The sequence below is a fragment of the Puntigrus tetrazona genome, unplaced genomic scaffold (genome assembly GCF_018831695.1).
Source record: "Puntigrus tetrazona isolate hp1 unplaced genomic scaffold, ASM1883169v1 S000000002, whole genome shotgun sequence".
In the NCBI taxonomy this organism is placed as follows: Eukaryota; Metazoa; Chordata; class Actinopteri; order Cypriniformes; family Cyprinidae; genus Puntigrus; species Puntigrus tetrazona.
The window spans coordinates 166208-192743 of record NW_025047682.1 but is presented as its reverse complement, the minus strand read 5'-3'; the positions used below and the strand labels follow the sequence as shown (position 1 = coordinate 192743).

At 38.3% G+C, this 26536-nt stretch overlaps 2 protein-coding genes and 4 pseudogenes across 2 annotated transcripts; all 6 read right to left on the bottom strand.

The window, feature by feature from the left end:
• Positions 1-2520: 2520 nt before the first annotated feature.
• On the bottom strand, positions 2521-3461 carry LOC122331775 (annotated as a pseudogene).
• A 4873-nt stretch (positions 3462-8334) lies between these two features.
• On the bottom strand, positions 8335-9294 carry LOC122331848 (olfactory receptor 149-like). Its single transcript, XM_043229387.1, has one exon. It carries the CDS (start codon positions 9292-9294, stop codon positions 8335-8337), a length of 960 nt encoding a protein of 319 aa, XP_043085322.1.
• Positions 9295-13895: 4601 nt separating this feature from the next.
• On the bottom strand, positions 13896-14467 carry LOC122331774 (olfactory receptor 51V1-like). The gene is given in 2 exon segments (XM_043229269.1): positions 13896-14305; positions 14308-14467. Coding segments are annotated over 2 exon segments (570 nt in total).
• Positions 14468-16515: 2048 nt separating this feature from the next.
• Positions 16516-17425, bottom strand: LOC122331773 (annotated as a pseudogene).
• Positions 17426-21877: 4452 nt separating this feature from the next.
• LOC122331772 lies at positions 21878-22823 on the bottom strand (annotated as a pseudogene).
• A 2172-nt stretch (positions 22824-24995) lies between these two features.
• LOC122331771 lies at positions 24996-26047 on the bottom strand (annotated as a pseudogene).
• Between the last annotated feature and the right edge of the window lie 489 nt (positions 26048-26536).

Below are 26536 nucleotides of genomic sequence, written 5' to 3'. Positions count from 1 at the left end.
TATTTTTTAAAGTTACGTATTTTCAGATTGTTCGGCCAAATGAAGAACCTGCTCGGTCAAAGTATTAAAAGATGGAGGAGGCAGAGGATCTTGAAAAGTGTTCAGCTTTTCTGCCAACAAATTCTGCCATTTGGACATGCCCTGATTGCACCTGCACCTTGCACTTTAGATTGTGTGTTTAGATCGTTAAAACAGGGCCCCTCATGTAACACAATGCTATTAACACAGTCACTCTTGTTTCTCTGAAGAGTGTCAACATATTTGCTACATGTTTTTAATTTGCTCTCTGGAGACAAGACATATCCTGAAGATTGTACTGATGGGAACCAACCCTGAGAGAATTATCAAACATGAGTGATGCAAAAAAAGGTCAAAGGTCAACTGTTATAGCAGATCACACAAAATACATTCCCTAGATGGTAAATAAATAGTATCACGTAATAATAATAATAATATGTTTACCTTTATTTTATAATTATTATAGAGATATAATATTATATGCTATAGTCTGTGCATCAAAGCTTCCTAGTAGCCATAATTAAAACATTTTAAACACAGATAAATAAAAAATATCAAAATTGAATATTTGTAGAAAATTTAAATACTAATCATCATATTGTAAAAGCATACACAAATGCACATCCTGTGCATGAAAAATGGAGTCACAGTGAGCTACGCTCCACATAAACATTTCAAGCATGAAAGGAAGAGATATTGATGCATAGTGTATTATATCTATATAATACTTTACTTTGCTTGAAATATAGGGCACGAAAACTTTATGGTGCTTTATAATGTTTGGATCAGTCTCGTCTAAGACCAGTAATGCAGCTGATACTAAGACAGAGTATCGCACTGATGCATCCACAATCTCTGCTGAATAATTATTATGTCTCCTTAATAATATTTTGACCTCTGTTGACCTTTCTTTTATAAAGAGAGGCATCTTAAAAAGAATAGTTTTTGTATGCTACACGGTCAACATGGACATCAAAAAAGCTAAATGTGTATAAACTTGATGGATAACATGATTTACATATACTACATATTTTTTATTTGTTTAAACATCCTGGTTCCCTTTTAAGTTGAACTTGAATCTGCAAAATGATGACATCAATATGATAACACTTGTGCTAGTGTAGACACACAGCAGTAATCTTTATGCCAAAGAATGTTTAGGTGACGCAGCCATAAATAGAAGAAAATGCATGCCACCAACTTCTTCTGCCTGTCACTTTTGGAAAATGCTGTGCTCATCATTAGCCATGTTTCCATTATCCTTCAAATTAAAACCGAATTTGATACATACGCCTAATGGAAACACATCAAAATCTGCAAAAACTCTTAAATGTCGCAAAACGTTTTTTACGCTCACACAAGGTGTCATATGAGCATACTTTAATGCAATATAAAGTGCTCAGTCTTGAGTATGAGAGGCTTTCCCTGCCATTAATGATTAGACAGTTTAAACTGCACACGTCTGATGTATCATGGTTCTGATACGGACACTGAATCACTCTCACCAAAATCCATCGCCGTGAGTTATCGCGACAGGTAAAGCTTACATTTGTCACATAACATTTGTAAATGGAACATGACATTGGTTAACAAATTTGCTCTGTGTGATATTACAGTCGTCTTGTCTGCTTCCTTTTACACAGCAGGTCATTGCTGAAAAACGCCACTTTCGAGTGTGTATGTATGTTACATATATATTTTTAAATGGGTACTTCAGTCCCAAATTTGCTCAAGCTTACAGTCATGCTGTGAAAATAGAAAGCATAATACAGAAAACAACAAATGCATGAAACTCCTGAGCTGAAAATGTATTCCACTCTGGCCCTGACTACTGGTACACTGATATTTGTATACTTGTAAAATAAAGTATATTAAAATATACTTGCACTTTACTTAAGTGTACGTAATAAAATAAACTTGTATACAAGTATTGAACTTTTAGTTTTGGGCTTACCTTTAAATAATTTCAATGTAGGCTGCAGAGTAGCTTAGCTGAAGCTAACTGTAACTAGCTTAGCTAGTTACCTTTTAGTAACTCCCCAATACTGACTGGGACAGAGCCACAATGCTTTTACATTACACAAGGGTCCTCTTAATAAATCCTTATTACCAAACAGAGAAGTTTGTAAGATTACAGTGCACAAATAATGTTTATTATGATAATTATTGTTATTAATGCTTTGCATACACAGTATGATTCAAGCTTGGCATACAAAACTTTACACAATGCATCTAAAAACAGGCAGGCTATTTGTCAATTCAAAGAAAGACTTTCTTGTTTTACATTTCAGATTTCTGACATTATAATTGTCACTGTGAAAACTAAGCAGAGATCCAAACATTTTATTTGACTTTATTTGTAAACAAACAAATCAGCATTAGCATGTCTATGCTTTGGCTTGTAGTTTCTAACATGAGCAGGAGCTTCACAAAACATATCAAATTGAGTAACATAATAACAATCAGAATTAAGATGATAAAGCTATTGAAAATGATCTTAAATTATTTGGTACTATTTTTTTGCAAAAATACATCTTTTAATTGGTTCCTGATCTCTTTAGTTCTGGTGCAGTAAACAGCAGGGTTTATTAGAGGAGAAATTAGAGAGGGTACAATGAAAATTGTATTTCGCTCTGTCAAATTTAGCCCAACTATTAATCGTGTTAGGAAAATAGAGATCATCTTTGGTACAAAAAAACTGAACAGGACAATGAGGTGACTCAAGCACGTGCTGATCATTTGCTTTTTGTTTGAGTTATTGGAAAGTTTGGTCACACTATATGCCAGCACAGCATAGGTACACAGAATAAAAGGAAACTGCCCACATATTGGCCCCACACCTATTATTGTACTTATGAAAAAATATGGTTCAGGATCAACACAAGCAGCTCTGATCAAAGAAGCATAATTACAAAACACATATCTAATGAAAGGCTGACAGTATGGGACACTGTCTACTATTGATATCATATAAGCCATAACAGCGAAACCAAAAAGCCATGTTAGAAAAATGAACAGAAAAAGTCTTGAATTTGTTATAATGCTGTGGTATCTCAAAGGAAGTCTAATTGCAATAAGTCGATCTATTGCCATTAATGTCAGAGCCATGCACTCTGTAATATCACCAAGATGATAGAAGAACATCCTTGAGATACAAGAGTAGTATGAAACATTTTTATCTCAGCCAGCAGCACTGAGATCATGGTTGTGCTGCAGGTAGAAGAGAACATTATGTCAACAACAGCAAGATTACAGATTAATATGTACATAGGTTTGTGTAAATGTCTGTTAGACGAGATGATACACAAATTGATGCCGTTCCCAAGCAATATAAGCATGTAGGCTAATAAGACGAGGAATCCGAGGAGCTTTTGGTTCTGCAGGTGATCAAATCCAGTGATTATAAAGTCTACCTTTTTTACAGTATAATTTTCAATAGCCATTTTTAGTCACTCACTGCTTAACATAAAAGTACATAAACATTTAAAAAAATAAAGTTAATACAGATGAAAAGATAAAGTCACTTAGAGTCTCAATGTACTCACATATGCACAGAAAAAAAGCTCCTATGAAGGAAAATGGCAGAAAGATGCAAACAATGTCTGTAACAGCCAGATGATGAAAACTGTAAAGATTAAAGTATAGTTTTAACAGTAGTACAAAAAGAGTTTTAGTCATTATTAAGAATACTGTAAGTAAAATACAAATGTTAGGTAAATCAATCCCCTCTCTTTTTGTTTTAAAAATATTCTAATTTAAAACAAAGTAGATTGGAATTGCATATAAAAAACATTGAAGATGTTTCTCTCATACTATTCAAAAAACTTGTGTGATGTTACACCTTTTATACTTTCGTTGTGTGAAAGATACATCATGGTTTCATAGCAACCGTGGTTAAGACAAAAACAGAAAACCTTTCTAATTATAGAAATGCATAAGCAATTATTTTACCAAAAGTAATATCTAATTTTACATATTTTAAGTAATATCTAATCTAATTTTGTCACTCTAAATTTGACATTTTTCATCTGCTGTGGGCCATAGCAAATAATGCTGAATTCTATAATTAAACAGAATCACTTTGTGAAACAATTTCAGTTTTTTCCAAGGTCTTTACAGCCTACAACGGCTTAAAAATGAGCATGGAATTATATCTCTGCCACAATTTTGAACAAAAAAGGTCATATTTTGAGCGCCAAAAGTGTGCTTTGAGCATGCACAAATTGAGCTTTGCGCATAAAATGTTAGTATCGCAAAGAGGAAAGTATTTTGAGCACAGAAAAATCAATTTTGCTTTTAAAATAATTTTTTGGTGTGCAGACTTCCCTTTTGTGCACGCAATGTTTCACTAGCTTTCTCCCTGACACTCACCCTCATTGTTCTCTAAATGCACCAACCTAGCATTACAATATGCCATAATTCCAGCCAATCAGAGACATGGCTGCTAAATTTTGATTGGCTGAATTTTACAACCAATCACAACACTCCCTGCTTTAAAAAATACAGTGCCAAGATAAGTTGATATTCATACTTTTTCCAACAGTTTACCAATTCAAAACAAGAACAGTCGAAACAACAGACAGGTATGGCTCTCTATCTAGAGTAGGACTACATTCTGCTACTAGTAGTTGACAGTCTAAAAAATCTTTTTTAATCTGGCACTGCCTTCTGCTCCTTCGTTGCAAGGGCTGGCTATCCACCTCTCGTTCCCAGTTTGCGTTGTAGGGACTGCCTCAGTCTGAGTTATTAGGCCTGTCCTTGCCTCATTGTGTCAGGGTGTGGTTTGCGAGAGAAAGAGCGTTAGACGAGAATGCTACAAACAAAAATCTTTTAATCTTCCAAAAACGAAATAAACAATATTGTTACAAATAGGCAGGCGGGCAGGCAGACAGAAAATAACCACACATATGAACAACGATGTCGGACAAACTGATTACAAACACGCTGGACTTAAATACACACAGGAAATCACAAAATTAACTAGACACAGGTAGACACACTAAGACAATTAACTGAAATTAAAAAGTAGGGCATACAGAGCACGTGGGACAATCAAAACAACAACAAAGAGTTCAAAAATGTGACATTACTCCCTCCTCCCGGAAACTACGTCCTCGCACCTAAAGTAACAAAAACACAAAACTTAGAATGGGGATAACGGATCTTGGGAGGATGCTCTGGTGGTGGGCGGGCCCCCAGGAGGGGTAGGCAAATGGAGTCAGGGAGGTGCAGTTGGAGAGGAGGAGCCAGGAAAACACAGAAGGAGTCCGGAGCAGGAGGAGATCCAGAGGACCCAGAACCCAGCCATGATGGTCCACGGTGGAGCCGATGGAGAGAGAGGAGCCATGGAGGAGAAATGGTCGTCCGAATCCATGGGGCCAACTGATGGTGGTGGAACAGGTGGTGGAGAGACTGTGGCAGAGGTGGAGAGCCGAAGGGCCAGGGTGACACCAAGGTGCTGGAGGACCTAGGCGACCCGATATGGTGACGGGATGAGAAGGATGCCACGAAGCCAGGCGACAGAGGACTGAGGTGGGCCGGAGGGATGGAGAGACGAGGCTAAGCTGGAGCAGAGGAATCCTGAGGTGACGGATGGTCGACGACAGACAGGTGGAGAGGAGGAGCTAGGAGCCAAGGGGGAGCTGATGGATCTACAAGCAGAGGTGGAGTCCAGGACTCGGAGGCCGAATGATGAGGCGAGGATCCTTCACACAAGACGGTGATGGTGACCGGCAGACTCTTCGTGAGTACCAGATGATGAGCTGAGGATGAACGCAGGGGCTGGTGGGAAACATCGACGGCGGATGGTAAGGTTGGGAGGGTGGGAAAACTTGGAGCGTAGACACTGGAGGCGGTGCTGGCTGCATGGGCACTGGAGGGAGTGCTTGTGGTGTGGGCACTGGAGGGAGCTCTTGGGGAACAGTCTCTAGGGGGCGCCCTTGAGGCAGGGACTCAGGACGGCTGGATGGAACCAGCGGGCATTCAGGATACAGGGGTGGTGCCAGGTTGAACTCCAGATCCCAGTCCTCCAGCTCTTCCTGTAAATCCAGCAGCCCCTAGGTGGATAATCAGTTCATCCTTAGCTGTGGTGCAGTGGGCGGAGCTCTACTCCATGGTCTAGCTGTACCAGGCATTCTCCACCGTGGCGTGCTCTGTTGCTGGCTCGCGCACCTGGTCTGACGAAGTCGACTCGGATCTCGTGGCGCCCCACGGCTCTGTCGCTCTCTCTGGCGATGGCTCTGTGGTCGCGGCAGACTTGGACCCCTCGTCATCGATGGGCACAGGCTGTAGGTCGCAGTGAAGTGATGGGCTGGGCTCTGGATCGGGAGTGGGGCTGGTGGCGTTGTCTTGATTTGGAGCGGTCACTGACGAATTGCACGACACCAGCACTCGCTCAATATAAGTGGCTAGGCTCTCTCTCGAGGGACGTCCCCAGACAGCCTCACTCATGTGATGGGGTTGAGTTCCATAAAAGTAGATTGAGCAGAGAAAGCTGTCTGGGTATCGCGAGTCGTTCGATGAACTCCTCCATGTAGCCCCCAAGAGAGCTATGAGGAAATTAGGGTTGACGAATGGAGAAAACATAAGGGGAAAAATGAAAAACAAAAGGTGAAAACATGCCGCTATTAAACTTTTACAGGTCCGACGTTCTGTCAGGGTGTGGTTGGCGAGAAGGAGTGCTAGGCGAGAATGCTACAAACATACATTTTCCAAAAACAAAATAAACAATATCGTTACAAATAGGCAGGCAGGCAGACAAAAAATAACCACACATATAAACGACAACACGCTTGAACTTAAATACACACAGGAAATAACTAAATTAACTAGACATGGGTGAACACACTAAGACAATTAACTAAAATGAAAAGTAGGGCATACAGAGCATGTAGGACAATCAAAACAACAACAAAAAGTCCAAAGACCTGACACATTGCACTGGCTCCTATAAAATTTAGATTTGATTTTAAGATCCTTTTTGCATACAAGGCATTGCACAATTCTGCATCGGCTTATTTCTGTGATCTCAGACCATTTTCAACCTCTATGTCACTAAGATCAGGCAATCAGTTTTTGTTATCTGTTCTTTAGTTATAAAGTGTTTTTAGTAGTTGCCCTGGAGCTGTGGAACAGTCTCACTGTGAACATTAGAGTTTTTACTTTTGTGGATGTTTCTAAATCTAGTTTGAAGACTTATTTATACTCTTTAGCATTTGAATGAAATATTTTCAAATTTGTTTTATTTTATTTAATTTTCTATTGTCTGTTATTATTTTCTATCTTATTTAGATTTTGTATATTATAAAGCACTTTGGATCAACTACAGTTGTGTTTAAATTTGTGCTTTATAAATAAAAAGTGCCTTGTCTCCCTGTTAGGTTGCTGTCCTTGTTGGTCGAGTTCAGCAGTGGTCCCCTCACCATAGAGGATCACCTATGAGCACACCCCTCTCATAAACTGAGCGACTAACATGGGGTCTCTAGGCCTCTAACGATAGTCCATGTTATGGTAAGTTTGCAGACAAGTTTTCTGTGCACTTTCTAAAATACATGCTGTGGTACGGACGCACATCAAACATTTTGTGGTCTTTCTAGAATTCGGTATTGTAGGGGTTATGTGCTGCTGCTTTGTGCCCTTTCTTTGAGTTGGTCAGGCCCTGGTTTTACTTTGGGCCCTACTGTGCCTTTGTATTCTTAGTGATATTGACTTGAACAGGGTATTGCTATCAAGGGTCTGTTGAGACAATTCCTTCTGCTAGCTAATGCAGAGCAAGCAGTAGCCCCTAGGTGACAGGCCAAAACCTAGTTAATGTCCTAGGCGCTTGGTTGTACATTTAAAAAAAAAAAAAAAAAAAAAAGAATTTGTTTCACCTTGGAATAACTTGTTACCTCACTGCCTATTTTTTTAGTATAGTCAATTTAAGTTACTTAATGTTAAGTTGACTAAACCTCCAAGTAGGAAAAAACTACAATGGGAGTCAATGGTGAACTAAAACAGACTTTTTTTCAAAATATCATCCTCAGAAATTCATACAGGTTTGGAACAACTTAGGGTGAGTAAATGTTGACAGAATTTTCCTTTTTGGGTGAAGTATTCCTTAAATTTAATTTTTATTATGATAATATTATTAATGCTTTTCATACACAGTATGATTCAAGACATACATTGATTAAATACTCTAAAAACAGTTCTTGTTTAACAGGTAGGCTATTCAATCAAAGCATAGAAAGACATGTTTTACATTTAGTTTTACAAAACTTGATCAAAACCAGTAACAGAATAAAAATCAGAATAAAATTATGGAGCTACTGACAATTACTTTACATGATTTGGTAATATTTTTTTGAGTAACAATACGTCTTTTAACCGGTTCCTGATCTCTTTAGTCCTGGTGCAGTAAACAGTAGGGTTTACTAGAGGAGAAATTAGAGAGGGCACAATGAAAATTGTATTTCGCTCTGTCAAATTTAGCCCAACTATTAATCGTGTTAGGAAAATAGAGATCATCTTTGGTACAAAAAAACTGAACAGGACAATGAGGTGACTCAAGCACGTGCTGATCATTTGCTTTTTGTTTGAGTTATTGGAGAGTTTAGTTACACTACGTGCAAGGACAGCATAGGTACACAGAATAAAAGGAAACTGTCCAAACAATGGCCCCAAACTTATCATTGTAACTGTGAAAAAATATGGTTCAGAATTATTAACACAAGAAGCTCTGATCATGGCAGGATAATTACAGAATGCATACTTGATGACAGGCTGACAGTAGGGGACACTATCTACTATTGATATCACATAACCCATAACAGCGAAACCAAAAAGCCATGTTAGAAAAATGAACAGAAATATTCGTGAATTTGTTACAATGCTGTGGTATCTCAAAGGAAGTCTAATTGCAATAAGTCGATCTATTGCCATTAATGTCAGAGCCATGCACTCTGTAATATCACCAAGATGATAGAAGAACATCCTTGAGATACAAGAGTAGTATGAAACATTTTTAATCTCAGCCAGCAGCACTGAGATCATGGTTGTGCTGCAGGTAGAAGAGAACATTATGTCAACAACAGCAAGATTACAGATTAATATGAACATAGGTTTATGTAAATTTCTATTAGATAAGATGATACACAGATTGATGGCGTTCCCAAGCAATATGAGCATGTAGGCTAATAAGACGAGGAATCCAAGGAGCTTTTGGTTCTGCAGGTGATCAAATCCAGTAAATATAAAGCTGTCTACATTTTTCACGGTATAATTTTCATTAACCATTTTAGTCACTTACTGCTTAACATAAAGATACATAAACTTAAAAAAAAATACAATTAATACAGATGGAAAGATAAAGTCACTTAGAGTCTCAATGTACTCACATATGCACACAGAAAAAAAGCTCCTATGAAGGAAAATGGCAGAAAGATGCAAACAATGTCTGTAACAGCCAGATGATGAACACTGTAAAGATTAAAGTATAGTTTTAACAGTAGTACAAAAAGAGTTTCAGTCATTATTAAGAATACTGCAAATAAAATACAAATGCTATGTAAATCAATCCCTCTTGTTTTTGTTTTAAAAATATTTTAATTGAAAACAAAGTAGATTGGAATTACATATTGAAGATGTTTCTCTCATCCTGTTCAAAAGACTTTGTGTGATGTTTATAGACCTTTTATACGCTAGTTGTGCGAAAGATACATCATGGTTTCATAGCAAACCGTGGTTAAGACAAAAACAGAATGCCTTTCTAATTATAGAAATGCAAAAGCACTTATTTTCTCTAAAAATAATAATTTAACCTCTAATTTTGTCACTCTAAATATGACATTTTTCATCTGCTGTGGGCCATAGCAAATAATGCTGAATTCTATAATCAATCAGAATCACTTTGTCAAACAATTTTAGTTCTTACAAAGGTCATTACAGTTACCACAGCTTAAAAATGAGCATGGAATTATATCTCTACCACAAAAAGGTCATATTTTGAGCACCAAAGTGTGCTTTGAACATGCACAAATTGAGCTCTGTGGATAAAATGTTTGTATCGCAAAGAAGAAAGTATTTTGAGCACACAAAAATAATTTTTTTTAGCATTTAAAATACGTTTTTTGATTTGTGCAGACTTCCCTTTTGAGCGTGCAATGTTTCAATAACTTGCTCCCCTGACGCCCACCCTCATTGTTCTCTAAATGCACCAACCTAGCATTACAATATGTCATAATTCCAGCCAATCCAGTCAATGTTATATTAAACAATGTTTTTGATCTTTCAAGCCTTCCACAGTGGCTGTTACATTTTAACTGGTTAGAAGACGTCCCTCACATTGCTCCGGGGGGGTGAATAAAGACATCCTGTAGTGAATCCATGTGTTTTTGTAAGATACATTTCCTTATTTCAAACTTAATAAACACTTTTGTCTCACTTCTGCCGACTGTCAAATCTGGAAGTCGATAGGGTGGACGATGTACCACATAAAAAATACAGGAGAATCCTGGAAAAACAGGAGAGTTGACAGGTATGACTCTCTATCTAGAGTAGGACTACGTTCTGACAGTCTTAAAAACTTTTGGGTTCTGCTGGTCTGTCTTTTTAATCTGGCACTGCCTTCTGGTCGAGCTAGGGTGTGCTCCTTTGCTGCGAGGGCTATCCACCTCTTGAGCACCACGTTGACCACATTAGAGCCATTCTCTCACGCCTCATTCCAACACCATCGTTTGACCAAAGTGGAAAAGTGTGAGTTCCATCCCACCAGCACATCTTTCCTTGGCTACGTCATTGAACAGGAGGGAGTTGCAATGGGACGAGAGGAAAGTCAGGGCCGTACTGGATTGGCCACAACCCTAGTCACAACATAGTCAGTCAGCTTCAGTAATTCTCAGGGTTCCAATCCAGCAGCCTTGTCTGGAGCCCAGACGCCATATTGTGCCTTGTGCCAAACTACCAAAACGCCTCATCAACTACCAGCTGGCCTCTTTCAGCCTCTGCCTCTTCCTTGCCATCCCTGGTCCCACATTGCGCTGGATTTTGTTACGGACCTATCGAACTCTTGGAGGAACACTACCATCCTCTCTGTGGTTGACCGCTTCTTCAAGGCCTGCAAACTCATCCCGCTAATGTCCCGCTTCTTCAAGGCCTGCAAACTCATCCCGCTGATGTCCAACGCCCTAGAGACTGCCAAATTGCTGTATGAACATGTTATCAGGCTCTACGGACTGCCCAATGACATTGTGTCCGATAGGGGGCCCCAATTCACTTCTCGAAAGTGTGGTCAAACTTCTTTCAGAGCCTCAATGTAAACATCAGCCTCAAATCGGGCTACCATCCTCAGTCCAGTGGTCAGACAGAAAATTGGAATGAGGACCGCTTTTGCTTCGTCTGCTCATGCTGTCATCGCCAACCTACGAAGTGGAGCCAATTTCTGTTTTGGGAGGAAAACGCACAGATTTCTGTCTAAAACCTGCCACAGGTATGACACCTTTCAGGTACACTGAACCCACTGATCTCCCATCCGTGATTGACTGGCTGCAGCTGAGCAAACAATTTTGGGACAGAGCGCACACTCATCTACAGAAAGTTGTCTACCACTAGGTCCACCAAGCCAATCAACATTGCCAGCCGAACTCAGGCTATGCCCTGGGGCAGTGGGTGTGGTTTTCCACCTGAGACCTTCATCTCCACCTACCATGGCATAATCTCAGCCCCTAGTATGTCGCCCCATTCAAAATTATTAGACAAATAATCATTTAGTTTGCATCTGCCTGACAAATTATTTTGCCCACATTTCATGCTTCTCTATCGAAACCTGCTGGTGATCTGGGGGAGCTGCCCAGGGGACCTGCTGAGGGACAGGCCCTACAGACCTTCATCATCGACGTTGAGGAGGTCTAGCGGTTCCAGTTACTCGACTCAAGACTACAATATTTCACTCCTGATTGTGCTCACTTCCATCAAGAGGATGGGGGACGTTGCATGCATTCTCAGTCAACAAATCTTGCCTTTGGTCCAAGTAACTCTCACATTATCTTGAGACCCTGGACCAGTTATGTGCCCAAGGTTCCCATCCCTCCTTTTTGAGATCAGGTGGTAAACCTGCAAGCACTGCCCCGGAGATGGCAGACCCGACCAATGTGTTTCTGTGTCCCATTCACACTTTACGCATTTACATGGAATGCGCCTGGAGATTCAGAAAATATGAGCAGCTTTTTATCTGCTTTGGGGGACAGCAGAAGGGGAATGCTGACTCCAAAAAGAAATGGCTTCATTGGGTGGTGGACACCATCACCTTGGTGTACCACCCTCAAGGTGAGCCTGGCCCCCTTGAAGTGAAGCCTTACTCCACATCAGGTTATTGCAGGAGACTGGTGTGTTGCCCGCTTGCAGCGCCATTTCCCATGGATCCGCAGCACTTTTCCCAGTTGTCTCCCTTGGTGAACACTGGGACCTCTGTTATCTCGAAGTTCAGGCTAGTAGTTTGAGCTGTGTCTGACAATGGAGCTTTCATCCCGCCTCTTCAGACATTATTGTGTTTTCTTTTTCTAGCTTTTCTAAAACGTTCCACATGACAAAATGAGTCATTGTGCTCCACCTCAATGATTGCTTCATACAAAACTGCCTTGATGGGTCCACTATTCTGGCTTATGGTGCTGTGGGAAGGTTATGCATTGAGTTTCACTTGCTCTGACATGCTCGTCTCTCAGCATTGCTGCTCAATTACATGTTTTGTCTAGTATTGGTTCCTGGTCTAATTCCTGTATCCTTCCTGATCGCTGGCTCATCAACTTTGATCTGCCAGCTCTGGTACTTCAATGACAACTCTCTGTGCCAAACTTTTGCTCCTGGAGCCATTGCTGTTTGCTGGTTGAGTCTTGAACACCTCCAATCAGCCTATTCTCCAGTTGTGCGCTGCCCCATTGTTTGGGCTGTCGTCTGTTGTTTATAAACATCACACTGCACATCCATAGATTCTCCCTCTCAGATTGTTGACACACATACCCTTCAGTCATACAGCTATAATTAATCTCTCGCCTGCTCTCTCCAATAACTGCATTATTAACAGCATTATCAATGGTGTAAGCTTATATAACCAGATTTAAAATAATGATTTTGGAATTAGCAATGAAGGCTTGAGATGTATAAGAACTTTTTAAGAACAATGTTCAATGTTATTGAGGTGTGATAATAATTGCACTTATATATTAGGTGGCCTTAACTACTATGTACTTGCATTAGAACATAAGTACACTGTACTTACTGTGTTCGTATTGTATTTGCAAATAAAAGTAATTACAGATGTAATTATATATAGGTATTTTTAAAAATGTAAGGACAATGTAAGAACATGTATGTACACAAAAAGTGCATTGTACCATTGTATTGCATTGGGACTGAATAATTTACTCCAGGCTATGTTGTCATTATAAAAATATGGGTACCAATAAAAAAATGTACCATTATACAGGTAAAATAATAAGGTACTGATACAATATGATGGTTGGAACTAAGGGACAGCAGACTTAATTTTGGTTTAATTATGATTAATATTTAAAATATTATATAAGTATTATTTTTAATATGATTAATGCTTATTCATGTATGAGCTTTTCATACAAAGATTTAATATACAATAAATCTACAAACAGTACTGTTCAACATTTAGGCTATTTTCAAATTAATAGAAAATATTTTTCTTCAGCATTTCAAATTTCTGCCAATACTGTCATTTAAAAATGAAGCAAAACTCAATTTTTTCCCCTAATTCCTTTTACTTAATTTGAAAACAATTAATTCAACATTAGCATATCTATATGTTTGTCTTATATTTTATAACATGAACAAAAGCGTAAAAAGCATTATCAAAACAATCAACACAATCAAAATTAAGATGATACAGCCTTCGAAATTGACTTCAAATTATTTGCTACTTTTTTTTTGTGCAAAAAAACATTTGCTAGACGTGTTCTGATCTCTTTAGTTCTGGTGCAGTAAACAGCAGGGTTTATTAATGGAGAAACTAGAGAAGCTAAAATCAGAATTGCATTTCGCTCTGTTAAATTTAGCACAACACCTATTCGAGTTAGCATTCCAGAGACCAGCTTTGGTGCATAAAAACTGAGCAGAACAATGAGGTGACTCAAGCAAGTGTTGATCATTTGCTTTTTGTTTAAATTGTTGGAGAGTTTAGTCACACTATATGCCAGGACAACATAGGTATACATAATAAAAGGAATCTGTCCACACTGCCACAGATGTATTATAGGTATGAAAAAATATGGTTCAGGATTAACATAATAAGTCGATCTATTGCCATTAACGTCAGAGCTATGCACTCTGTGAAATCACCAAGATGATAGAAGTATGTCCTTGAGATACAAGAGTAGTATGAAACTGTTTTAATCTCAGTCCTGTTTCTACTAGGCCCTGCTGCTACTACCAACTCAAAGCTAGGCATTCTAAACAATAACCTACACCAGTGGTTCCCAACCTTTTTAACTCACAGCAAAAAAATTTAAATGAACCTGTTATTTGTGTCGGGTTAGTAACTGAGTACTCAGAAGCATGACTTTTAACTGTCTTTATTGAATAAACGGGTAATGTTGAATAACCAGAAAATGTGCATAATAGGTCACCAAGCCCTGAGACACTCGGGTTAACAATTCTTAAGTAAACGGGAAAACCTAATCCATTCAGAGGTCGGCAGCACGTAGACCGTCATCGGAGCCATCAGTCAGAAGGAACTGGCAGAGACCAGGGTTGAGACGAGCAGTCAAAACATCAGAGAACTGGAACACTGGACAAATCAAGACTAGAGTCAGGCTCGAGTGAGAAGCTCTGAGTGAGAAGCGCAAATCGAGAGCAGATATAGAGCGAGCGATTTAAGGGAGAGAAACCATTGAAGCGAAATAAAGAGAAAGCAGCAAAAAAAAAAGACCCAAAGGAAACTGAGACCGTGATCCGCTTTCCTGACCCTTTTTCATTTTTAATTGCAATGTGTTAACTACAAGTACAAATTTAGTAAAACGGCTCTACTGTTGTCGTTTCCAGAGAAGCGCAGATTCAATAGTTTTTTTCTTGCTTTGATATTCTTTAAGTTTGTTCTCAAAAATTCAATTGGCTTGGACGCATATTCACTATGTTTTGTTTCCAAGTGCCTTCGTAATTTGTTCGGGTTTAAAGCTTCATTTGACAGGACTTCTGAGCATACAACACAGAGCGGTAGCTGCTCGTTCTCCGCTCCCACACATGTGAAACCTAGCGCTAGGTACTGCGCTGCTATATTTTTCTTCTTTTAGGTTTATTTTGAGTCTTTTTTGTGTCCTGCTTACTTGTAGATGAAGTATTTTCCCTTTTCAGCGATCCCGTTGTCAACCATTTATCCATGTTTACATCTGTTTTGGCATGTATGCAGCAAAAATATGTTAAATAGCCTAAATCGGCGGGTTGCTTTTTAAACCAATCAACGTAACCTGGTGAATGCATAGTAACAGTTTATTATTATTTTTGTTATTTAATTAATTATGATATTTAATTATTACTACACATTTTTACGTACATTAGCAATTATTATTATTTCTATTGATAATAACTGGCGGCCCCTGCAACACCGTTGCGGCCCACTGAGGGCTGCCCTGAGGTTGAAAACCACTGACCTACACAATTATGCAAAAGAATCTTGGAGTCATTTTGACCCTCTTCTCCAATTTGATAAGCACATGAACACAGTTTTAAAAAGTAGCTTTTTAATCTCAGATCAGTAGCCAGGTAAAACACCTCTCTCAAACAAGGACCTCGAAATAGTGATTCATGCACTAATCTGTTCTTGATTGGACTACTGTAATTCTTTATACATTGGCTTACCTCAATCTACACTTCCTTGATTACATATGGTTCAAAAAAATGTCGCTCAGGCCCCGTTTCTTTTTACGATATATCTCTTGAAAAATATCCTCTTCTGATTCCAAGTAGGAAAAAATACAGTGGGAGTCAATGGTGTCCCAAAACAGCCTGGTTACAAACTTTTTCAAAATATTCTAGAAATTCATACAGGTTTGGAACAATTTAGGGGTGAGTGAAATGATGACAGAACTTTAATTTTTGTGTGAACTAATCCTTAAATTTAAGTTTTATTATGATAATTAATATTCTTAATGCTTTTCATACACAGTATGATTCATGACATACATTGATTAAATACAGTTCTGTTTAACAGGTAGGCTATTTGTCAAAGCATAGAAAGACATTTTTTGTTATCCATTTAAGATTTCTGCCATGCTGTCATTTAAAAAACAAGCAGAAATCCAAATATTTTTCATACTTTACTTGATTTTAATTGAAAACAAACAAATGTCTATGCTTTGGTTTGAAGTTTCTAAAATGAGCAGGACTATCAAAACATATTATCAAAACAAGTAACATCATAAAAATTAGAATTAAAATTATACAGCTATTGAAAATGACTTTTACATGATTTGGTAATATTTTTTTGCAACAATACATCTTTTAACGGTTCCTGATCTCTTTAGTTCTGGTGCAGTAAACAGTAGGGTTTACTAGAGGAGAAATTAGAGAGGAGCACAATGAAAATTGTATTTAGCTCTGTCAAAGTTAGTCCAACTATAACTCGAGGTAGGAAAATAGAGACCAGCTTTGGTACAAAAAACTGAACAGGACAATGAGGTGACTCAAGCACGTGCTGATCATTTGCTTTTTGTTTGAGTTATTGGAGAGTTTAGTTACACTCACGCAAGGACAGCATAGGTACACAGAATAAAAGGAAACTGTCCAAACAATGGCCCCAAACTTATCATTGTAACTGTGAAAAAATATGGTTCAGCATTATTAACACAAGAAGCTCTGATCATGGCAGGATAATTACAGAATGCATACTTGATGACAGGCTGACAGTAGGGGACACTATCTACTATTGATATCACATAACCCATAACAGCGAAACCAAAAGCCATGTTAGAAAAATGAACAGAAATATTCGTGAATTTGTTACAATGCTGTGGTATCTCAAAGGAAATCTAATTGCAATAAGTCGATCTATTGCCATTAATGTCAGAGCCATGCACTCTGTAATATCACCAAGATGATAGAAGTATGTTCTTGAGATACAAGAGTAGTATGAAACTGTTTTAATCTCAGCCAGCAGAATTGAGATCATGGTTGTGCTGCAGGTAGAAGAGAACATTATGTCAACAACAGCTAGATTACAGATTAATATGAACATTGGTTTGTGTAAAGGTCTGTTAGACAAGATGATACACAGATTGATGGCGTTCCCAAACAATATAAGCATGTAGGCTAATAAGACGAGGAATCCAAGGAGCTTTTGGTTCTGCAGGTGATCATATCCAGTCATTGTAAAGCTGTCTACATTGCTCAAAGTGTAATTTTCATTTGCCATTTTCAATCAATGACTTCCTAGAAATAAAGATACAAATATTTAAAATGATTCAGTTGATACAGATGAAAAGATATCGTCACTAGAGCCTCAATGTACTCACATATGCACAGACAAAACCCCTATGAAAGAAAATGGCATAAGTATGCAAACAGTGTCTGTAACAGCCAGATGATGAAAACTGTAAAATTTAAGTATATTTTTAACAGAAGTACAAAAAGAGTTTCAATCATTCTGAAAAATAAAGAAGTATAAAGAAAATAAAAATATGTAATATATATTTTTCTTTATATATGACTTTTAAAATATTTGAATCCCAAACTGAGTAGATTAGAATTGCATATAATAAACCATCAAAGATGTTCCTCTCATTCTGTTCAAGAGACTTGTGTGTGATGTTATGCCTTTTATATTTTCATTGTGTAAGAGTTACATCATTGTTTCACAGCAACTGTTGCTGAGACCAAACATTCAGGGTCTTTCCAGTTATAGAAATTACTAATCAATTATTTCTTCTATTGTGTTTCTGGGCAGTAGTAAATATTGCTGAATGCCATAGCTCCGGAGAGCTATGTAATATATTCATGTATGGGCCTATTGTATATATCTACCATATTTTGTAACATGGACGTAACTAGCTATAAGGAAATAACTAAAAGAATTATTAACACACATTAAATTGTACAATTATTTGCACAACAGCCTAGTGCGTTTATGGTCATAGTAATAATGTAATATGATAAAAAAATACCAGTTTTCAATATTCAGCGACATTGGACAGATATTTTTGTTGCTAGAACATTCAACTGGCCAATACCAGTGAGATCATAGAATGGAGTGAATACTATTTCCAAAACTGTGTTTCTTCTGTTCCACCCACAACATGGGTCTATGCTACTTATCTGCTGCTTGGGGCAGTGCTGCAGAAGTGCCATTAATCACTGTCCATCTTGGAATAGAAGGGCAAATATTGTATAGAGAGTATATCGAGTACAAAGAGTACAGAGGTCATGCATAAACTACCAGGTTGTTAACTTCCATCCCAGCGGCACTGGAAACAGCTGCGTAGAGCTTGCTTTTTCTCTGTGCTGGATCGGGAATAGCCTGATCCTCATTTGGATTTGTGAGGGTAATGAAAGGAAGTGACAGAGGAACTGAGGTTTTCACGTGGGCAGTCTACACTCTACAGTCTACTCTTCAGTTCTACACCATAAACTCGGACTGCACTGATTACGCACACACGACTCCCCAGATCCCTCATGGAAGCTTGGACAGATAAAATATGGGAAAGCTATTGCCATGACCACTGCCAGCTAAAAGTCATGCCCACACCATCACCCCTAAGCAGTTATTGTCTCCAAGGAGGAGACTCTCTCAGCTGAGTACTCTGAACTGCGCGAAGGCATTCAGCAAGTCTAAGGCTTCCCAGTGACCCCTCATTGACTAACAGATTGTGCCACGGAGCTGGTGGCTGCCCGTTGTCACAGCCCGAGTCTGAGACCATAAAGGCATATATCGAGGAGCATGCTAAAGGTTTTAGTTGACCCTCAACTTTGCCGGCCTCTTATTTGAGAAATAGAAAGATGGTGGAGGCTGTGCAAACACTGAATGACATTACCGTTTATATACCGAGAGGAAAGTCAGGGCCGTACTGGATTGGCCACAACCCTAGTCACACAAAGAGCTTCAGTAATTCTCGGGGTTCCAATCCAGCAGCCTTGTCTGGAGCCCAGATGCCATACTGGCCTTCTGGAAATTATCCTTGGTTGAATGGAACTATAATGTGGGGAACTATGAACTGCTAGTCTTGAAACTGGTCTGGAGTGGCAGCACTGACTTGAGGGGTCAGCGCATCCCTTTCACAGTTCTGATGGACCATAAAAACCTGGAATATCTGTGATCTGCCAAGAGACTTAATCCTCACCAAGCTCAATGGGATGATTTTTACATGATTCCAATTCGCAGTCACCTACAGGCTTGCCTCTAAGAATTCTGAGGCAGAAGCCCTCTCTTGGCAATCAGAGAAATGAGAGACCCCCATAGGAACCAAGACCCTTTCAAGACCCTCGCTCTGGGCATCCCGGCGTTGTGGCCACCCAGCAGTTAGTCCAAAATCTGTTCTGGTGGCCTACTCTCCTGGATTGGCCACAACCCTAGTCACTCAAGGAGCTTCAGTAATTCTCAGGTTCCAATCCAGCAGCCTTGTCTGTAGCCCAGACACCATACTGATACATACTGATGTCATCAGATTCATCCACAATTGTGCCTTGTGGCAAACTACCAAAGCGCCTCATCAACTACCAGCTGGCCCTCTTTCAGCCTCTGCCTCTTCCTTGCCATCCCTGGTCACACATCGTGCTGGATTTTGTTACGGATCTATCCAACTCTTGGAGGAACACTAGCATCCTCTCTGTGGTTGACCGCTTCTCAAGGCCTGCAAACTCATCCCGCTCCCCAAACTGTCCAACGCCCTAGAGACTGCTAAATTGCTGTGTGAACACGTCTTCAGGCTCTACGGACTGCCCAATAACATTGTGTCCAATAGGGGGCCCCAATTCACTTCTTGAGTGTGGTCAAACGTCTTCCAGAGCCTCAATGTAAACATTAGCCTCAAATCAGGCTACCATCCACAGTCCAGTGGTCAGACAGAAAATCTGAATCAGGACCGCTTCCACTTCCTCTGCTCATGCTGTCATTGCCAACCCACGGGTGGAGTTCATTTCTTTTTGGGAGGAATATGCACAGAATTCTGTCCAAATCCTGCCTCAGGCATGACACCTTTTAAGTACACTGAACCCACTGATCTCCCATCCGTGAATGACTAGCTGCAGCTGAGCGAACAAGTTTGGGACAGTGCGCACCCCCATCTACAGAAAGTTGTCCAACACTATGTCAACATTGCTGGCCGAATCCAAGCTATGCCCTGGGGCAGTGGGTGTGGCTTTCCACCTGAGACCTTCGTCTCCACCTACCATGGCATAAGCTCAGTCCCAAGAATGTCGCCACATTCAAAATTATGTTGCCCGGGGGCCCGCCGAGGACAGGCCTACAGATCCTCATCATCGATGTTGAGGAGGTCCTAACGATTGAGTACTCCTCAAGACTACAATATTTCATTCCTGATTGTGCTCACTTCCATCAAGAGGATGGGGGACTTTGCATGCATTCTCAGTGAACAAATCTTGCCTTTGGTCCCACTAGCTCTCACATTATCTTGAGACCCCGGACTAGTTATGTGCCCAAGGTTCCCACCACTCCTTTTTGAGATCAGGTGGTAAACCTGCAAGCACTGCCCTGGAGGTGCAGATTCCAATTGAGGTGGCCTCATTGGGTGGTGGACACTTGCTCCTTGAAGTGCAGGCTTACTCCACTCTGAGCATTGCTCCCCTGGGCCCTGCCCAAACAGCCCAATGTTCTGGCTTACGGGCCTTTGGTGAGGATACATACTGAGTTTCACTTGCTCTGACATGCTCGTCTCTCAGCATTGTTGCTCACTTACATGTTTCATCTAGTATTGGTTCCTGGCCTAATTCCTGTATCCTTCCTGATCGCTGGCTCACCGACAGCCTTAATCTCTCACCTACTCTGTCCAATAACTGCCTTAGACTGCATTATTATATATCATCAGTGGTGTAAGCTTATGTAACCAGCTTTAAAATAATGTTTTTGGAATTAGCAATGGAGGCTTGAGATGTTTAAGAAATTTTAAGGAAAATTTAAGCTCAATGTTATTGAGGTGTGATAATATTTTGTATAAGTGCAATAGCACTTATATATTAGGTGAGTCTTAACTACTATATACTTGCATGGAAATATAATTGCAATGTACGTGTTTGTGTTCATATTGTGTTTGCAAAACAATTTTCAGTTTTGCAAAACAAGTTTAGTGACAGGTTTTGTGGGTATGTTAAGGGTATGTTAATGAGTATGTTAAGTTGAGTTAAGGTGTCAACAATTGGTCATTGGGATTGGTCAACAATTATAAAAGTAATTACAGATGTAATTATATATAGGTATTTTTACAGCTATGCTGTTATTAGAAAAATATGGGTGAGGCTATCAATAAAAATGTACCATTATACAGATAAAATAAAGATACAATATTATGGTTGGAATTAAGGGACAATAATTTTGGTTTAAATATGATTAATATTTAAATTATTATATAGGTATTATAATTATTTTTTTTTTAAATCTTTATTCATGTATGACCTTCACATACAAAGATTTAATATACAATCAATTTCTACCAATACTTTTTGAAAATTTAAAAAATAAGCAAAATAACCAAATATTTTCCTAATTTCTTTAACTTCATTTGAAAACAATTAATTCAACATTAGCATACATATGTTTGTATTATATTTTAGAACATGAACAAAAGCATAAAAGCATTATGAAAACAATCAATACATTCAGAATTAAGATGATACAGCTTTTGAAATTGACTTCAAATTATTTGGTACTATTTTTTGTGCAAAAAACATTTGCTAAACGTGTTCTGATCTCTTTAGTTCTGGTGCAGTAAACAGCAGGGTTTATTAATGGAGAAACTAGAGAAGCTAAAATCAGAATTGCATTTCGCTCTGTTAAATTTAGCACAACACCTATTCGAGGTTAGCATTCAGAGACCAGCTTTGGTGCATAAAAACTGAGCAGAACAATGAGGTGACTCAAGCAAGTGTTGATCATTTGCTTTTGCTTGAGTTGTTAGAGAGTTTAGTCACACTATATGCCAGGACAACATGAAGGTACACATTATAAAAGGAAACTGTCCACACATTGGCCACAGACTTATTATAACAGGTATGAAAAAATATGGTTCAGGATTAACACAGGAAGCTCTGATCATAGAAGCATATTCACAAAACACATATCTAATGACAGGCTGACAGTATGGGACACTGTCTACTATTGATATCACATAACCTAGAACAGCAAAACCAGCCAGCCAGGTCAAAGAAATGAGCAGAAATGTCAGTGAATTTGTTACAATGCTGTGGTATCTCAAAGGAAGCCTGATTGCAATAAGTCGATCTATTGCCATTAATGTCAGAGCCATGCACTCTGTGAAATCACCAAGATGATAGAAGTATGTTCTTGAGATACAAGAGTAGTATGAAACAGTTTTAATCTCAGCCAGCAGCACTGAGATCATGGTTGTGCTGCAGGTAGAAGAGAACATTATGTCAACAACAGCTAGATTACAGATTAATATGTACATAGGTTTGTGTAAATGTCGGTCAGTCAAGATGATAAACAGATTGATGCCATTTCCAAGCAATATAAGCATGTAGGTTATTAAGGCGAGGACTCCGAGGAGCTTTTGGTTTGACAAGTGATCAAATCCAGTGATTATAAAGCCATCTACATTATTCACAGTATAATTTTCATTTGCCATTTTCAATATTTTAAAACACATTTAGTACAGATGATGTGAAGTCAATTAGAGCCTCAATGTACTCATATACACATGAGCAAAAAGCTCCTATGAAAGAAAATGGAAGAAAGATGCAGACAGAGTCTGTAACTGCAAGGTGATAGAAAACTCTGAAAGGTCAAATATAGTTTTATCAGAAATACAAAAAGGGTTTCCTGCATTCTTAAGGATGGAAAAAAGCTATAATTTGTCCTTTTCTTCTTTTCTTCCTTACTTCCAGTCAGAGTACTTTAAAAAGCATAAACTGTCTGAGATGTTCCTCCCATCCAGATAAGCGTATGACTGAAGTCCTGACATTTATATTTTACTAGTGACAGAATACGTCATGGTTTCCTAGCAGCCTTGACTGAGTAAACTTAGAAAGTCTCTCAAGTATAGTGTATGGTTAAAAAAACATACATCTGACAAAAAATATCTGACAATTTTGCAATGCCTTAACTTAATATTTAAGTGGACATGAGGGAGATAGGGTAATTAGTCCACAAGGATAAAGAGATAGATTTTGTCTCATTCTTTGTGTAATACTCTTTAGTTTAATGCATAATTTTAACTTCAAATCAAATATCTAATCATGAATGTTAAATGATTGTTATATTGTTAACCACTCAAAAATAGTAGATTCCTAGTGAATGAGATTATGGTTTACGGTAAAATCTCTGTAATTAGTAATGTATATACCAGCTTATTAATATACACAAGGGACTTCTTAATGTTCAGGTAATAGCTGAGCTAACAATATTCCCTGTAGTGTTTTCAGATCTCATTACACAAATGTTTTAATAGAATCAGTAACTGCTGGCAATGGGGATCAACATATAGTATTTTATGTTGAATTGCTTTATTATACACAATGCATGTACAAATATTTTCAGTTTGACCTTTCATTAAAATTTTATACTAATTCTATTCTTTGTTTGAAGCAAAAACATCATAATCTAAGAATGACCATTATAAATCAATCATGGTCAATCTGTTGAACTCAGCTTTTTCTGCCTAATGGAGCAAGACCAGGGTTAGAAAAATAAAATGCCTTTAAAACGGAAGGTGCAGACAGTTGAATGAAGGAAAAAATGCATAGTCAAGCCATTTTTTTGGTAAAGTTTAAGTTTCTTTTACCTGAGTGCTGTGCATTAAGAGTGTGTGAGGCGCTTATATTTGCATGCACAAGATATAGAAGAAGTTGCAAGCGCATTACAACAGATCAGTTTAAACTGGTCTGCCCCAAGCATGTGTTTACTGACTGGTAATCAAATAAAGCTGTATATTATCATGGCTGTGATTACCCATGGCATTCATTTGGCCTAATGATCTTATGCCTGCAGCTGAACATAAAGCAATATTTCATGGCTACTTGTGTGATATTTCTCATATAGCACCCTATGTCTTTGCAGTGCAGAAGTAAGTTATTTTCAGTGCATGTGTTAGACTTGTGATTCATTATCCACTATAGGTAATAACAAGGAAGAATAACAGCTATTTGCACTACAAACCAGTTAGAGTTATGATAATGATAATAAAAGAATCTGAACAAAATACCATTGTGTGATATAAAGCAGCATTAGACTGTTTTTGTACAGGTATGTCTATTTTAGCCAGGTAATATAACTAGTAGCAAATGTCACTAGAAGCTTTGAACATTTAAGTTTCAAGCTGGCTACCTCCTCTTACCTTAAAAGTAATTTCCATTTAGTTCTGTAGAGATATATTTTAGCTTTTTTTCAGTTTATTTCCATAACTGACAGAGACAGAGCCACAATGCTTTCACCGTACACAAGGGTCCTCTTAATGATCCATTATTAGCTGAGCAGAACATGCTTAAGATCCCAGTGCACAAATGTTTTAATAGAATCAGTAACTGATGTTATTGTTTGGCCTGAGGGACAACAGGCTTAATTTTAATTTTATATGATTAATATTAGTTATGCTTCACATACACAGTATGATTCAAATTTCACATACAGAGATTAAATACACAGTACATCTACAAACAGTTATATTTCACAGGTAGGTTTTGTCAATGTATAGAAGGACTTTTGTTTAACATTTCACATTTCTGCTAATTCAGTTAATGTAAAAATATGCAGAGCTCCAAATATTGTTCCTATTTTCTTTTGCTTAAATTGAACTCTCTGTCTATGCTTTGGCTTGTAGTTTCTGCAATATGAGCAGGAGCATCACAGACATCAGAAAAGCAACATAAAACACAACCAGAATTAAGACAATAAAGCAACTTCAAATTACCTTTAAATGATGTGGTACTATTTTCTTGTGCAAAAACACATCTGCTATTCGTTTCCCTGATCTCTTTAGTTCTGTGCAGTAAACAGTGGGGTTTATTAAGGAGGAATTAGAGAGGCTACAATCAAAACTGCATTTCCTTTCGCCGGTTAAATTGGAGCACAACTCCTATTCGAGTTAGTAAAATAGAGACCAGCTTTGGTGCATAAAAAACTAAATAAGACAATGAGGTGACTGGAGCAGGTGCTGATCATTTGTTTTTTTGCTTGAGTTGTTGGAGAGTTTGAAGTCACTGCAGGCCAGGACAGCATAGGTACATACAATAAAAGGAAACTGTCCCACAACAACCACATACCAATAATTACAGGTACAAAAATATGGTTCAGGATCAACACAAGCAGCTCTGATAAGGGAAGGATGATCACAGAACACATATTTAATGACAGGCTGGCGACATATGGAACACTGTCTACCAATGATGCTATATAACCTATGGCAACAGCAAAACCAAAGAGCCAGGAAAGAAAATAAGCAGACATGTTCGTGAATTTGTTAAAGTGCAATGTTGTGGTATCTTAATGGAAGCCTTGATAGCAATGAGAGTCGATCTATTGCCATTAATGCTGTATTTCATACAAATCGTGAATATCACCAAGATGATAAAAGAACATACTTGAGAGTACAAGAGAAGTATGAAATAGTTTTACTCCCAGCCAGCAGCACTGAGATCATGGCTGTGCTGGGTAGCTAGGAAGAGAAACATTATGTCAATAACAGCTAGATTACAGATTAATATATACATCGGTGTTTGTAACAATGTCTGCTGGGGCCAAAATAATACACAGGATTGATGCTAAGCGCGCTGTACCATAGGAGCATGTGTAGGTTATTAAGATGAGGAATCCAAGGAGCTTTTGGTTCTGCAGGTGATCAAATCCAGTGATTATGTAAAGGTGTGTAAAGTGAAATTTTCATTTTACATTTTCAATCAGTCACTCTCTACATACAAATATTTTAAAATACAGTTAGCACAGATAAAAAGATAGTCAATTAGATCCTCTAAGTATTCATATATGCACAGAAAAAACAGCCTATGAAGGAAAAGCTGCATAAAGATGCAGATGGCGTCTAGAAGGCAGGATGATGAAAAGTCTGAAGAAATATAGTTTACTAGAAGTACAAAAGAGTTTCATGCATTCTTAATAAAAAATTGTTTAATGTATTGTCCTTTGTTCTTTATAGTTGGAAATTTCAATCAGAGCACTTTAAAATAGCACAAAATAATCTGTCTGAGATGTTCCTCTCTCATCAGAAATACATGACTGAAAACCTGCATTTTTATATTTTAATATATGACTGATACGTCATGGCTTCCTAGCAGCTGTGATTGAGTAATCTACAACAACGTAGAAAGTGTCTACAAATATACGCACAGA

Bases quoted from the DNA above. Each gene is read 5' to 3' on its own strand.
- LOC122331848 (XM_043229387.1), bottom strand. From the start codon at position 9,294: ATGGTTAATGAAAATTATACCGTGAAAAATGTAGACAGCTTTATATTT.